The sequence below is a fragment of the Perna viridis genome, chromosome 12 (genome assembly GCF_037379345.1).
Source record: "Perna viridis isolate PV_CMFRI_1.1 ecotype Kerala chromosome 12, ASM3737934v1, whole genome shotgun sequence".
NCBI lineage: Eukaryota > Metazoa > Mollusca > Bivalvia > Mytilida > Mytilidae > Perna > Perna viridis.
The window spans coordinates 16300403-16317402 of record NC_142456.1 but is presented as its reverse complement, the minus strand read 5'-3'; the positions used below and the strand labels follow the sequence as shown (position 1 = coordinate 16317402).

Below are 17000 nucleotides of genomic sequence, written 5' to 3'. Positions count from 1 at the left end.
GGGACATAACTCTTGAAATTAGTAATGTGTTTGCATCATATCTAATTTTATGAAAGCCTATCAAGCTTTCGTTTGAAATAGAATGAAAAAAATTCAAGTCACTTTGATGCTTAGATGAGATTGATGTAAAATGCTTTATACAAAGGTTCCAATGAATTGTAAGAGTTATGTTCCTATCCCTAGGTCTACCTCCTTAGATTCTTAAATAAGACGAAATTCGACTGGATTATATAATTTATTTCATCGATTTTTCTTCGTACATGATAATACTCATCATGTCTTTCGACATTTATCGTTAACAAGAAGTACAACATTTCAGAGCAATCATAGATATCACATGCACAATGTGAACATAGATATTTGAATTAGTGGATATAAACACCTCGCAAATTCATTTTCAAAACCTGATATGTTCTGATAGTTTCCATTAAAACGGACACAAAAAATGGTAGAATAACAAAACTATAATAATGATGAGGCAACGTCGTATGGAGACCACTACCAACTCAGTGTTTAACAACACCTGCAAGAAATCCTCTGAAAAGTGTCTTTAATCTTCCAAGTGGCAGCACATGGTTGTCAGAGCGCCATAGACGGCTTATTTACCTCCTTTTAAACACCAATTTTTCAAGAATCATAAAAGGTGATTCGAAAGCCAGACATGCAGCAAATGATATTCCAAACGTAACAACCGTATGCCCAATGACCAGATATACCTAAAAATACAAGTATGATAAAAGAAACCCGTAAGCAAATAATACACAAAAAATACGGAACAATACACAAGAAAATACGAAATAAATACGAAAGTATAAACAAAAAGTACGAAATAATCAAAGCGGAAGAATCTTGTAATACCGGAATATATACAAACAATGTTTTTCTTGTGTGACAGGCAAAACATGAATGCTTAATTCAGTTTTATTTCTCAGGTCGAAATAAAAAATATGTTTGTCTATCCCTTCCTTATTCTTGATGTTCACTGTTGGTGGGCAGATTGAATTGTATTTTTGATAGGATTCAGAATCACAAATTTGGATTTACGAAAATCAGAATAGGTGATAAATGTTTTTATCAGGAATAAGAAAGAACGCAGAAAGATAAGAATAGGTTTTTCGGGGTAGGTCCATTTTTTTCCGAGGAGATAGGGAAAGGCCAAACATAATTTCAATTTAGGCCTAGCTGAGAAATGTTTTTTATTGCTTGATGCAAGAGAGTAGTCAAAAAGAACTAACAATCGCATTTTATTATTATTTCCAATTTTTTATATTAAATGATAGTTTTATTAACTGATAAAAAATATAGAGTTTAACAATGAAATCAAACGCATATTGATAACCAAAACAAACTTACGGCTTCAAAGTCATTTACATAGAACAGCGTTCGTTTTGAGTACACAAAGGTCATCATTACTATAGGGTGTATCAGGTAAGCAGCGTAGGACAATCGTGAAAATGGGACGAACCCTTTCCATGATAAGATAGTGTTTACTATTCCTGAAACAAAAACATAAAAAAAAAACACATAATCAAGTATTTTGTGATTTTTACCCATGTAATTGGTCACCGAATTACCGTAGTATTGTCGTCCAACGTTTATGTTGACAAAGTTAATCCTAAAGTCGAAGGAGTGGTTAACATCAAAAGAACATGTAACACGTGGAGTAAATTTAAAATGATAAAATTACAAGGTAATAGTATTTATTTAGTCCAAACTTACCACCGCAACCATTGTGGCAGGCAAACACTACCCAGGCAACACATATTGCCCATAGTGGTCTTCCTATTGCCTCATATGCAGCTTTTACATCTACTGACCACCTAGTTCCCCCTTCTTTGTTTTCTGTATATGGTATGTAGACAAGAAAAAGGGCAGTCCCTGTGGCAAATGTCCAACCGATTAATGTTTGTATCTATAAAATTAAGTTAAGAATTAAAATAAAATGAAATGTGTTGCAGAACTAATTATGTAAAAAAGTCAGTTCTGTACATATTTATAAATAAACAAAACTGTGTTCGTATGGTAACACTTACTTGAAGACACCAGCTTAGTTAAACAAAAGGTTTTGTTAATCTGAGTATCAAGAAAACAAAAACCTTAACAGTTGGTTGCAAAAATAGAAAATTGATTGCAGGACACGATACTATTTGTTTGTACTAAAACTTTCATATATAATTTCTCTCCAAAGAATTAAGCACAAAATTTCTTAATCTATATGTACAAAATGAGGTATGACTTTGTCTTTAACTGACCGATGCTGACATGAACATGAATCTGTCGACAATTGTACTTGGTACGGTATCTTCCATCACTTGATATAACATGAGCACCGTCGCTGCAATATCTTTTCCCATGTATTATAACTACCCGCTTCATTGGAGGACCTAAATGGGTTGGGGATTTCCAGTGTATCGAACCCTTTCATGATATAAAATTATGACCAATTTAACCAGGAAACCCCTTTCATTCTGAATGTCTGTTAGCGCCTTTGCTTACATTGCTAGTAAATGGAGTAAGCTACATACCCAATGAAGTCTTCTCTTTGGTCGCACAGCCATAATAACACCTAGAAGCATTCCAACACAGTAAGTTGATACTCTGCACCACGGAGGCGTGTACACGTGTGACCAATACGAATGGTGATCTCCTTTTGAGCTGTAAAAATGAAGTAAACATTTTACTGTTACGTAAGATCCACATGGACTTACCTGGCTCAAAAATAGTTGTTCCTATATATACCTATTAAACTGGTTTTGCTCTTAATATTCAATATAAAAAGTATAATAGGTGTTTCATTTGGCAGAAATTGTACTTTTGAGATATACTCACATGAAACCAAATGCTTAGTAGTATATTCGACTGTGCAGTAAAAACAATAACCACTCGAATTAAAAAAAATCAATCAGAATATAAAGAATAGACCTGTTCATGTAAATTCAAAACTTACTGCATAAGGTCCCCTCCGTAAACATGTTCTGAATATGCTGCCGATACTATTCCAGATAACATCAGCACTGATATAGCTCCGATTCCAATTTTCCAAGATCTAAATGAATAAAATACAGTTGAAAATAAAGACAGTTGAAGCATGGTGTAGGTTATGATTTAAGAGACAATATTGATGCAATCGTTTCTTCTAAAGCATTAAGATCTTTTTGCCAGAAATAAGCAAACGACTTTTCTTTTTCATTATTGAAATAAATTCTGCTGCTGTGATGTAAAAGAAATTTCAAAAATGAGTAATTATTTAAAATGTTGGATAGGGAAAGCAGTATACATGGTCAATAAAGGATATTTAATGTCAGAACAATACAAGGGTAAATATCTAAGAGTTGATATAATTAGAGAGCGACAGTGAAAAAGAGATATTTGCATAGAAAAAAACGTTACAAAGCGAATGCAGTACTGTACACATAGTACAAGCATCACATCACATGACTACTTACAAAGCTAATATTGGAAGAAATAACAAGGTCAGCAAGTAAAACTGCATATCATTGGACAGGAACCATCCCCATGTCAAACACTGAAATAAACAATTTGTCGGGTTCCGTTATTTGAATAAAGTAATAAAATTAAATGTACTCAAATCCTATATCGACATATATTTCCTTCTTTGCCTGTACAAAACCTCCCAGCTAAAATATAAATAGCCTTTATGTGCGCGAAAAAGTTAACATTACCAAAAGAGTAAAATTAAGGTCTCTGTGAATAAAATCTATTTAGGAACCCGACTATACTGAAGTCCATACCATTTTGTGCTGTATTTTACCATAATTGTCACGATTTAGTCCACAAAGAAGGAACCAAAGGTCAGCTTGCCGTACACGTACATATTCAATTAATGCAAATAAAGTTATGACCTTATCGAAACCAAAACGGAATTTCAACCATTACTGTACAATAAAGGTTTATTCGATGAGCAAGCTTGCTAGATAAAAGCAATCTTCCACAATATTCATGTCATTAGTTTATATTTAAAACAAAATAGTTCATCCGTTAATGACTTAGAAGGGAAAGTGAATGATATACTAACCTGGCTTTCTGTAGGGAGGAAGTTGTTGATATATAATAGGTTACTCCACCAATTTGTTTTACAATTCTCCGCTGCTGGAATCACATCTGGCCACAAAGGTCCATCACCAAGGTACTTCATAAGACAAGCAAGTATCATTACCACCATCATGTTTAGTGGAGTTAGTCTACAACAAACGGGAAATAATGAATATTACAGTGCAATCATCTCAATTTGCAAAAGTAAATTTTCACAAATTCTTAATGTGATCATTCTTTGTTGTTTGTCATAAATACCTATAGTTTAATTGGATGGGAAATATGAGATTTGATGAATATTCCACGTAAATTATATATATGGTTTTCTCACCCAAAATGTTTAATTAATCAATTAATTGTTCATAGACACTAATCAAATATAAATATCAACGAATGAAAATCCATAGTGCTATATGTTTGTTTTCTTAACTATCTAATCCTACCGGTGCACCTGGTCAATGCTCCCTGTTTTTAGTGGAGTCCGAGTTGCTCATTTGCTTTTGTTACTGTGTATGTATGATGTTAGTTACTTTATGTTCTTTGTTGTGTATGTCTGTTTTCCATGTCTGGTCTTTGTCCCTGGATTACATTCTTTTGATTACCGCTAAAACCTTTGTTCCCTTGATGATTCTTACAGTGACTTATTCTGAAGTAACTGTCAGTATTGCAAATGTTTCTATTCAATAGATTCTGACACTAGATTTTGTATGGTACGAATACCGTCTCTATTTGTAGACGTTTCCAAACATCAATATATGGAAGAACAACTTAAAAAACATTTATACCCTTGCAAAATGTCAAATAGAGTCGCAAAAATAACCAAACGTAGAAAAATCTTACCGCCAAAATCGATGAAGAATATATTTTGAAATATAATCTGTAATTTTTATACAGTTTCTATTTTTATAGAGTCTCTTCACGTGGTCCATTTGCAGATAAATAACCAACATTCCACTGCATAATTAAAATAAAAACATATTTATATTCATCATAACATTAATTGAAGCACCATCACAATAATTGACATTATATACTCAAAAGTTTAAAGACCACAAAAGCAGGGTCATATATATTAAGAATATCATATTTTGCTTAAATTTTCTAAAATAGAGCTGAGCAAAAACGTTGTAATGCTGTTTTTAATGTAAGGCAGAAATCAGAATCAAGAGGAGATAACTATACTTCAGACCTATTTATAATTTTTACAATTAGATAACAGAAACAACGTACAAATAGTTGTTGCTATTTTTTTGCGCATGAGTTGCTGAAAATTGTACTTTGCAGAAAAAATAAAAATGAGTTAGGTAACCCTACCAAAACACAAACAAGTATGGGTTTGGGATTTTAAATATTTTCTTACCTCATCATATAAAAAGAATCAACAGCTAATGGGGCGCCAATCATTGCCTGAAACGTGAAGCGTTGTATCAGTTTCTCAAAGTGTACTGCATTATCTGCAAAAAAACAATAAACAGTCGTCGAAATGCAGAAACAAACGTTCCCGTTATTATTTAGTAAGTAATAATTAAATGTGGGGTTCTACAAGAAACGGAAAGTAATATGACATTATTTCATTAAAATACAAATAACAAAGAATGCAAATTAAGAATAATATCAAAAGCAATAAATAGTAAAATTGTAGAACTATTAATAGGATAATTAAAAAAGTGAATGACAAAAATATAATCATACGTCTAGATTTAACGATACTGCGGAACGTGTTCCTCGAATGAGTTAAATCTTCAAGCGTTCTTGGTACGATTAATTATATTTGGGTTATCTCGATAACCAATAAATTTACCCATTTATTGTATAGCAATATTATTTCCCCATAGCAATCATGTAATTATATAGATGTTCTCTTTATTTTATTACTATTTTAAACAGAAAAGGAAATTTTGTGATCGGTGGTTTGATATTCGGGTTGTGACGGTTTTGCGGGAGAAACTCCCCAAAAGTGAAATTACAAAATTTGTTAGACAGTGTGGGTTATTGAAGTTTTTTTTGTTTACATATGGAACATTGGATGAACTACTGTCATCTATATGATAGAGTAATCAAGGGAACCAAGGTCATAGCGATAATAAAAAAAAAGATAAATCGTTATAATGTTCTTTTTACAGGATGCACTTTGATCTATAACTGAAATTAAAGTAATCTAGAATTTAAAACGATCAATAACGGTAGTAATTCGGTTGTTTGACAAGTAAAAACAAAACGACCCCCCCCCAAAAAAAAAAAAAAAGAATAAATAAATAAATAAATAAATAAATAAATAAAATAAAATAAAATAAATAAATAAATAAAATAAAAATAAACAGCAACAAAAGTATTAAAACGGTATGATTTAATTACTTGGAAAATGAAAAAAAAAATATCAAAAAGAGACTGACACATCTTGCTGATCTTTACCGCTTGCATTGTGTTGCCAAATCATATTGTGTTATGTTATATAAATTTGATTAAGTCATTTCTTTTATTATATAGTTGAATAGGAATTTATTTTTGTATGATTCTGACCAAGTCAATTATAAACCAATAAGTATAATATCAATGTAATGTTTAATGTGTATTTATGTCGACAATTTGACCTGAATGTCATCCCAATTATCTTTATATATGGTACGAAAGTAGTAACGCAAACATTGTTCATAAAAAGTAACTTTTAGAACTGCCATTGGAAGTACTATCGACCAATCATATACATATTTTTCAGATAATTAAATTCAGTCATTATTGAAATACTACGAAAGACATTTTCAAATACTTTAATTGATTACACAAAACAAAAATTAAAAAAAAAACAGGCAAAACTGATCGCAAGTAGTGACGTCATAATAGGAAATAGCACGGTGACGTCATTATCTGCAGTTAACTTTTCATTCGCGATATTTTGATAAATCTATGCCAAGTCAAATATAAAATCATTACCTATCGTCCATATTCCAGGTAGGCTTGCAATTCCATAATTAACAGTGTGGCCAATAATAATCCAAGATATACTGAAGACTCTTATTCCATTAAGACATTTGATGGCATCTTCACTGACTTTGCCAGCGAGTAACTTTTTGGCATTTTTCTGGACAGCAAACGCTGTTATGATTTTAACCAGCAACCCTAGAAGACGAAAAGAGAACAAACATATACTTTTTCATTTATTGCTACACTGATATAACAGTTTTTAAGTTTATTTTTAAAAGTTATGCGTTAAGCTTATAACGAATTTCCCTCGTCGTAATGTAATTAACAATTTAAATGATTAATACAAAAACATGTATACAAAATTCAATATGGAAGAGGAAAAATATACAAGCTTCATCTTTACCATCTTTCCGTTGCGAACTAGTCTTTTCCATGGTAGAAACAATTCCTCTTTGACAGTATTTGTGTTTGTCATCATTTAACTCTGGCACAGGGTACGAATATTTGTCATTAGTTTCTGCGACAAATGGAACGAACCCTTCTGGTGTTCCAGTTACTGCACATGTACTTAGCTTTACCCCACTCTTAGCATTCTCATCCTTTTGACAATCTGATTTGTATTCATTTGCCTCATTAGTATCAATTTCTGAAAGGCTGGGAACGCCATTTTCCTGTGCTGCAACAGCTACTTCCTCCGTCTGAGAATCATTCGTCGTGTCCTTTGATTGATTGGTATCTACCATCTTGTGTGGGACAGCTTCTTCCACCGTAAAAGCATTGTTGACATTTCCGGATGGACTTTTGTTTGTCTCCTTTCCAAGATAGTATGATTTGTGCCATATTTTTCTATGCGACCAAATGAATTCTATGGTTGATCCAGTCAAGAGCAACATAACGAACACAAATAATATCACTCTGAAAATAAATATTGCAAACCATTTAAAAGTACCTTTCATTTCTTAAGACAGCTTCAATTTCATTACCAAGGTCTAAAATCTAAATTGTTTCCAGATGCCGCTGATTGACAGCAGCATTTGATTTTAAAACTATCCGAGAACTTCGAAACGCCTCTCAACAACGGTTGTTAAATTCTAAAATAGCAATCATATAAAACAATTGAAAGGAACCTTCAATAATCTGAAAACCTATCTAATTTTTTTTATTAAAGTGCTTTTACATTAAGTTAAATTTATTTTGAAACTCGGGAAACTAAATATCTGTCTAAATCAAACCAATTCAAAGTCCAAAAGGGATGCGGGTTACATAGGTTTCAATGTGCATGAATTTTCACACACAGCAAAGAACATAAAGTAACTAAAATCATACATACAAAGTAACAAAAGTAAATGAGCAACTCGGACTCCACTGGGAGCATGGACCAGGTGCACCGGTAGGGTAAATTATATGTAAGGACATAACAATAAATCGAGATCCTTGGGGCGGTTGAATCAACCGAATGACGAAATACAGTGTTAACAAATACAAAAACTTTTATAGTTTTTAAAATAGAATGAAGAGTTTTCTTTGGGTGCAACTACTTGGATTCTTGTTCTTTTTTGTTCAACGCAATCGAAAATTGATGGTTAAGTACTGTATCCATTCGACACTTTTGCATTGATTAATTTTCTTTCACATCTTTTTTTAAGGATAAAACCAAGTACGGAACCTATTAAATCCACTCAAAACTATTATGGCTCGAAATATCATTTCTTTTTACTCACATTGCAGTGATAGCAGAAGGATCATCCAACATGGACAGTTCTTCTGAACAGTTAACAAACATATCCTCCAACACAGGAGCCAACTTTTTAGACATCTCTATAACAAACGGTCAAATGTTACATAATTGGTGTAATCGTTCCGGTAATTTTGGCAACTTTGGATTATTTTCCCTTGATTTTAACTTAAATAAAACATCTGCTTAATAGTTTTAGAAAAAAGCTCCTTAACAAATATATAACAAATGTATTAGCATTTTACATACTAGTAAATTTTACAACTGCACTTGTAAAGTAAAAAAAAAAACGACTGAATTCGGTTTATCAAAAAAAAATTACTCAAATTTATTCAGGAAAAAAACTGTAAAAAAAACTATAAACAAATTGTCTTCATAATTTTCTAAAAATCACTTACAAAACTTACTCATTTTAAGTAATTGCTCAACATCTTCAGAGTAACAACTATCAGGAACACAAATACCCCACACCAACCGTAGATTGAGACTACCTTTGGTATCCTGAAATAGTAAGTCTTTATTTTCAAGGAACATATAAGGAATAAGCGTCTAGGAATGGGATGTATGTTAATAAATTATAAACAGTGCCTTATTTCAGTTTTAACGTGACAAATGAGAAAAAAATTAGATTTACACTGAAATGAATCAAACACAACAATTTACATACCAAAAGAATATATTATTTCATTTTAGTAAAAACACGACTTCCTCAATTATTACTGAAAGAAATGTTTTTCTTACCAAGTTTACTATCCTTTCAGGAATTTTCACCGTCAATCTACAAAATCTTGTTCCAAACGTTGTTGACGTTTCTGTTGTCCTGTTGCCTAGAAACGTACCCTTTGGTATATAAGCTTGTACGCCCATACACTCATCATACTGTCCTACCATGTTTAAGTGACCACGTAAAATACCTTCACTCAACTTCCCAAGAGAATCAAACACTGTAAATTAAAAAAAAAATACCACTCATATCAATAGTGCACATTTTAGTATGCTGCACACGAGTTGTACAGAAGTAACCTCTCATAAGCAGCATTGTTATCAAATTCATATGAAGATAAAAATATATTGCCATTCAATATATAAGGTGAGAAATTTTTTATGGTGGGGGGTAGGCCAATTTATACATACGACCATGCCATTACGCATGATTTTCATATACTGGGAAAATCCTATTGTTAGTGGGACACCAATTTTCGTGGACTGCGAAGGTAAGGTAAACCATGAAATTTGATTCCCAACAAAAATGGATTATTTACTAAATTGTATGACAGGATCATCAAAACCATGAATTCAAGAACCCACGTAGTTGTGTTTTCCTTTTAACTAGGAAAATTGATACCGAAGAATATAAGTACTTTCACTGTACTAGTATAAATGATGGCATGTAATTATAATTTGTAGTATTTAAGTTATGTACTTCACAGATTTTGGTAATTTTGTTTAAGAATATCGATGACAAGGGCATGTTAACCCCTATTACATTCCGACATGAATGGAATGCATAAAAAACCAACTTACTCTTTATTGCCCAAGGTGCCATGTTGACAAGTGAATCTAAGGCGTCCATCGTGTTGCTGTAGCATTTACCATTAATACTGCTGCCTGCTGGTTTAGGCATTATATTTCTTGCGTTATTTCCACGAAGTACATCTTGTAGAATTGTCAATTTACTTGTATTTGAAATAACGTTTTGAATTACATTATTCGTGTTTGTCTTCAAATCGTTTTTGGTTAGGTTTAATCTGTGAAATGTTTCCCAAAAATGCTTCATTGTCACTTTTTTGACATTTTGGTAGAGATTGCTTGCTGTTAGTTTCGGATAAACTTTTGCAAGAAACCCAATTCCAGTCAACATTTCGGTGGAGTCCTTTCCAGTTACCATGTCGATTAATGGCTTCACAGCTTGTAAGATTTCTGTCATAAGTCTTGGCATGTTTGTGTGCTTTAGGATGTTGATTATCAATGCTGTGGTGTTCTGCGAACCTCCAATGTTCATCATACTCATATCTCGTGACGCCGACAGGTATCCGACGACAAGCTCTTTAAGTACAGCACCTTTAACCCTTTGAAATGGTTGACTGTTCCAAAACGCCGGAAGCATTTTAATGCCTTCATTAATGATAGGTAAAAATGGGGTCGAATCGGCGGATAATATTGCGTCAATTACTGGTTTCCCATTTTTCAATGCTTTTTGTACTAAACTTGATACATTCAAATGTTTTAGTACATTCATTACGTCTTTATGTGACATTTTGTCTGTACCAACGCCACTATTGTTTACATCTAATATTATGTTGCCTGATATCTGAGCACGATTGTAAGCGGCAATGAACTCCGTCGAAACGTCCGTTACCATGTTTTTAAAGTCTTTATTCTTCAAAAGACGGGGCAAGTTATCAAGTGCATAATCCATAAACATCTTTGTTGTGTTTTTATCTTGGTGGTTATGGCCAATACTGTTTAACATTACAGTAAAACCAATATCCCAGATCTGATCTGCTAAATGTGGATGCTTCATCAACATTTCCGAAATGAACATTGCTTTTCTGTTTTCGCTACTTGTTGCTTGTGTTGCTGCTATTGTTTCCATAAACCTGTTGGAAACAATAGCACATACAATCAAGCACATCAACGCTTTCGTCGGAACCATGCTTAGCGGTCCTAATAAGATTTTATTTCATTATTCATTCAATATTCTGCAAAATAAAAGATACATTGATTAGAACCTTCTATAAAAATAGTCCATGGGCTTGAAGGGTCCACCGTGCACCCCACTCATCAGCTTCATGGTGATTTGTAGGTACCGTTATACCTTCCATTACCGAATGAATTTGTCGCCAAAGAATATTTTCGGATTCTTTTTCAGTATAGGCCTATATTTGTACCCCACTTGGTCAAAAAGCGAAGATTTTTGTGACTCAATTGTTTAAGCGTCTAAGCCTTAAATTGACATATATTTTCAATGTCAAAACCCCTAGAGTATTAATGTTTTAGTTAAAAATAGCTAAGTTTGGTATTTTCTGTTTAGTATTATCAATATTTATACTTCTGTTGTTCTTTTGATGATTTTTGACGATTTTCATGGTCAGAATTTATCCAAAAATGCGAAAAATGGGATTTCCGATTTTTCGGTCAAAAGTCACATAAATTCGAGTATACAAGTTATTTCTCAACTAAACCGTCTCAAATGTGGTATCACTCCATAGATAATTATATTTTCTACAAAAATAAACCACAAATAATACATTTCAAGAAAAGATTTTTTTTTAAATGTTGAAAATATTACTCCTACCCCTAGAAAACTGGTCTCAGTATCAAACAGAATTCTCATTCACCTCACACTTACATTGTGGAACTCATATTGTAGGCATTTATAATTATGATAATGATGTTCCGAACATATCTGATCAATTCAGGCGCTTAGATTTTCCTTTTAGGTTGACAATTACTATAAAATCGGAAAAAGGGGAATTTTCAGAATTTCAGAATTTTCTTCTACATTTCCCGATATTGTTCATTTTTCAGATTACCGTAGTTTAAAGAAGCTTTTGTGTGATACGGTTCATTGATATGGAGTCTTAGCTTTAAAATGAGTCCAAGTAATAAATATTTGAATTTTTCCAAGTCAAGTAAGGTGAAAAATTGCCACCCCAACCCATGAAAAAAATGCCTCAACATGAACTAAAATGTTATTTTTTTGCATATAAACGGTGTACAATAGACATGTTGAGTACTACTGTTTTAATTATCGATGTATTCAACATGCCCGCTCATTTCAGGTGCGTATTTTTCAATAATGAGTTTTTCTTAAAAAAAGTGACTTTCATATTTTCTTAAATTTCACCTGTAATTGGCAATTTCTTTCAAATACCGTACTTCAAACAAGCTTTGGTATATTCAAATACAATTACATAGTGTGTTACCTTTCTAACGAGCCCAAGTAATGCATATTTGAACCTTTTTAAGTCCAAATAGGTGCAAAATTGCCCCCATACCAATGAAAAAAGTACCTCAACATGAACCCAAATGTTAATTTTACCACATAATCGATGTAAAAACAACTTGGGTACTATTGTTTTAATTATCGATGTATTCAATATACATGCTCATTTCAAATGCAAAGTTTTCAGTGTCAATATGACAATTATGAGTTTTTCATAAAAAAGAGGAATTTCGGAATTTCATATTTTCTTCCATTTCAACGTTAATTTGCATATTTTTTCAAGTACCCTACTTCAAACAAGCTTTTGCATACACAAACACAGCTATGTAGCATTAAAGCATTCCAATGAGCCCGGTCAATGCATACTTTAACGTATTTCAAGCATTATAGGCGAAAGAATGGTACACCATACCAACTAAAATTTCTGTAAAAAACCAAGAATTCGTATGTGGTAGATTAGGATTTTTAAATGGTGTTGGATACATGTATGCCAATCATTCATCGTAGTTGCTTCTTTGAAATCTTATATGTATAAAAATAATGATAGCAAACAAAATTAAATCATGTTAAAACTGTGATATTTAAAAAAAAATGTATACAATTTACGTGCTAAAATGTGTGATAATCTTAAACTTCCCTTTTTGAATATTTTGTCGTCTTCGAGACAATAAAAACATAATATTGCTTGACAATGTGATTGATACAAGAAGATCTCCATAATAAATGCCAGACAGACATTGCGTACAGTTCGTGTATGCCATAAACGATCATTTTCTTTAGCATTGGGGCACATTTTAGTGGGCAGGGGTACCATTCTTTCTTCCAAATGACCTGGAATACGTTTATTTGTGCATTGCCTTGGCTCATTAGAAGGGTAAGAGTCAACATATATGTGTTTTAATATACAAAGGCTTGTTTGAAGTAGGGTACTTGAAAAACATTGCTCATTACAAGTGAAATGGAAGAAAATATGAAAAATCCGAAAATTCACCATTTTATGAAAAACTCATTATTTTCACATTGAAACTGAAAATAACTCGTCTAAAATGAGTAGATATGTTAAATACATCGTTAATTAAAACAATAGTACCCAAAACGTCTTTTTACATCTATTATGTGCTAAAAATTAACATTCATTTTTAGGTATTCTTTTCATGGGTGGAGGGGGGGCAATTTTCACCTAATTGGACTTAAAAAAAATTCAAATATTTATTACTTGAGCCCATTACAAAGCAAAGACACTATATAATTGTATTTAAATATACAAAAGCTTAATAGAAGTTCGCTTTTTGAAAAAAAAATGCAAATTGTGGGTAAAATGGAAGGAAAAATGAATGTCCGAAAATTCCCCTTTCTATGAAAAACTCATTATTGTCATATTGAAATTGAAATATACGCGCCTTTAACGATAAGATATCTTGGAAACATCGATAATTAAAACAAAGTACCCAACTTGTCTATTGTACACCGTTTATATATCAATAATTAACATTTGGGTTCTTGTCGAGGTATTTTTTTCATGGGTAGGGATGGCAATTTTTCACCTCACTTGACTTACAAAAGTTCAAATATTTATAACTTGGGCTCATTTCGAAGATAAGATACTATATTAATGTACTGTATCACACAAAAGCAGGGGTTCTGACATTGAAAAATATGTCAATTTAAGCAATTTTTCGGCGAGGTAGGGATACATATTTTTTTCTCATTTTACCGCAAAACCCTACTTATTACCGCAACGTTCGTGGTACCATTGTAAGGCTGAGACATTGGGCAACATGGCGATTATACATATGTCTGTTTTCTTTGTTTTTTAGAAATAAGAAGTTCAAAGAATCAAAAAAACTTATACGAAGATTTTTTGCCTCAACGAGGTATAAAAAGTAGCCAAAATACAAAAATGCTTCAGTTAATTTTTTGGCGACAAAAACATTCTAAAATGGGAGGTATAAGGGTACCTGAAAATCATATTTTGGTTGATGAGTGGGGGGTCATGGGTAGTTATCTCAGCCCACGTACTAAAACACATGCAGTTCTCACTCAGTATGTAAATGCCATTTATTATCAAACACCTCCCAGTTTATCGTTATGGCCTATCAGTTTCATAATTGATCAACGTACTATTTTTTTCCAAAGATTTTCCTGTTTACTTGACACTACTTTTTCTATAAATTGGGGTTAGTGCTGATAGTTTCAGTATATATAATTATTATTTCTGCTTGTTTTTGTTGCATATCAATTTACCATCTTTGGCATCTCCCAATTTCATTGGAGTTTCTTTATTTAACATCTACTTTTCATCACGAATCTTATAAACAAATTTCATAATGTTATATTGAAAGTAAAAACTCATTTGCGTCATGGTTTGTAAATACTGGTATTAAAATGCGAAATTTTTTTCCCTAAACTAAAGAGGATACGTTGCCGCAACTGAAAATTATTTTTTTAATTTCAAACCTTGTGCGCAGAAATTGATAACTCGTGCAAAGGTTGTTACTCTTGTACACAAGATTGATAACTCGTGCACACGAGTTGCAAATTACTTTGTTAGCCTCTACCATGCAACGTCCCAGTTTCCGTAACAAAATTAGTGACAAGATGTTTATATGTACTTTTTTCATGTTATATCTAAAAGGTTATTCATAAGTGGAGCAAGGTGGCATTTTTATGCATACGTGCAAAAATTAAACAATGAAGGAAATATATTAAGAGGCTGTCCGTGTAAAAATCAGGCAGATCTTATAATATGGTTGGCACAGGGCATACTGAATTTTTGTTGCAATGTAATGTATATATCATATGTATGTCAAAAGTTCGTTTTAAATCGACAGTGGATGGCTCTGAAAAACCATTTAAAGTTTTCTAACTTTGTAACAAAATTTTGCTCAAATGAAAGCGATATCTCCCTATCTTCTTTGATGTAATTTATTTCTCTTTAATCAACAACCAACGTTCAGCTTTGAGAAAGGATGCATTTGTGATATAAAATGGGTGAACACTGTTTAAAACCAAATTTGTCATGTGCCACCCACTGCCTGGTTTTTGCATGGACACCCTCTTACATGAAAGAACGTGTACACACTAAGGAATTAATTTAAAACTAAAAGTCGGCCACCGATATATAATTTACTTTTCATAATTTATAAGTGAAACTTTTTAACCAAACATTGAATATTGTAACGACTAAACAAGGATAATAGTAATAAATAACGTGAAATGACCAACATAACACGTACAAAGAATCAAAAGTAAATAATTTAATTTGATTTTTTATTTCTAATCTGGCTGGACAAGATAGATTATTCCCCATAAACTAGCTTGGTACTGTAACGTCATTAACATTGATCGCTCCGCAGTCCACAATTAAAAAAAAAATTCTAAACAAAAAAAACTAAATAAAACTTTGATGAAACTTTGATGAAGAGACAATTCTTTATTTTGACTTTAATCGATTGGAAATCATATGATAATGATTGTTTTTGCTCAAATTGGGGCAGTATACGCTTGTTCATAAACTGCTTCGTGGTTCCCGAAGCGTAAACTGCCCCAGTGTTGCTTAATTTGCATTACCGGGTCAAAAATTAAAAACAATCCTTAACTGAATAAACTCTGACCCCACAAAAAATGTACAGTTTATACATAGTAATTTTTTGTTTTGTTTTTTTGATTGAATGACTATGATAAACATAAAATTGTTGTTTTGTTTGAAATCAAAAGGAAAAAAAATGTATTTATGTAAATGAAGGCTTTAAGGATAAAAAGGAAAAAAAATAGTAGAATAGACCGCAATAAATTTTAGATTTTCGGGAAACATTCTTCTAAGCTTTTAAAAGGCATATATTTAGAATTATTTTTTTATACTTTATATCTTTATATTAAACAAATTTAATAAAATATCAAATCCTACTAAAAACAATCTTACCTTGCTTTTGGAATTTCCCAGAAAGGAAGTTGTAGTTAATGTAGAAGACCAGGATTACATGACAATTTGCTCCGGGCAAAATCTAACCGGAATATGGTTGGATAATTAGGACATGATCTTGATGATCATTCATAGATTTAGAAATTATCTGACGTGTAAACAACATGATTTTTTTTCTGATAAATATACGGGGCATGTTAAAAAACGTAAATGTTCAATTTTAATTTTATTAACATGAGACCTTAATATATACTAAAAATAATTATTTGAACTTTCATTTAAAATTTTGTATTTGATTGAAACTAAATTAATGCTGTTTAAAAAAAGTCTCCGTAAAAATGATATAATTAATTCTTATTTTTTTAAGAAAGATCAGAATTAGATGTAAAATAACTTTACTTCAATGAGGGTTATTTTAC

General features: G+C 32.0%; 1 protein-coding gene across 1 annotated transcript; it reads right to left on the bottom strand.

The window, feature by feature from the left end:
- Nucleotides 1–227: 227 nt before the first annotated feature.
- LOC148601454 (O-acyltransferase like protein-like) lies at nucleotides 228–11366 on the bottom strand. Its single transcript, XM_088556389.1, has 15 exons — nucleotides 10235–11366; nucleotides 9452–9654; nucleotides 9118–9211; nucleotides 8697–8793; nucleotides 7364–7890; nucleotides 6985–7170; nucleotides 5414–5507; nucleotides 4894–5007; nucleotides 4037–4202; nucleotides 3447–3526; nucleotides 2948–3046; nucleotides 2526–2655; nucleotides 1720–1912; nucleotides 1354–1496; nucleotides 228–716 (listed from the first exon to the last, which is right to left on the bottom strand). Exons 1-15 carry the CDS (start codon nucleotides 11364–11366, stop codon nucleotides 603–605), a joined length of 3372 nt encoding a protein of 1123 aa, XP_088412515.1. The 3' UTR covers nucleotides 228–602.
- Nucleotides 11367–17000: the final 5634 nt, after the last annotated feature.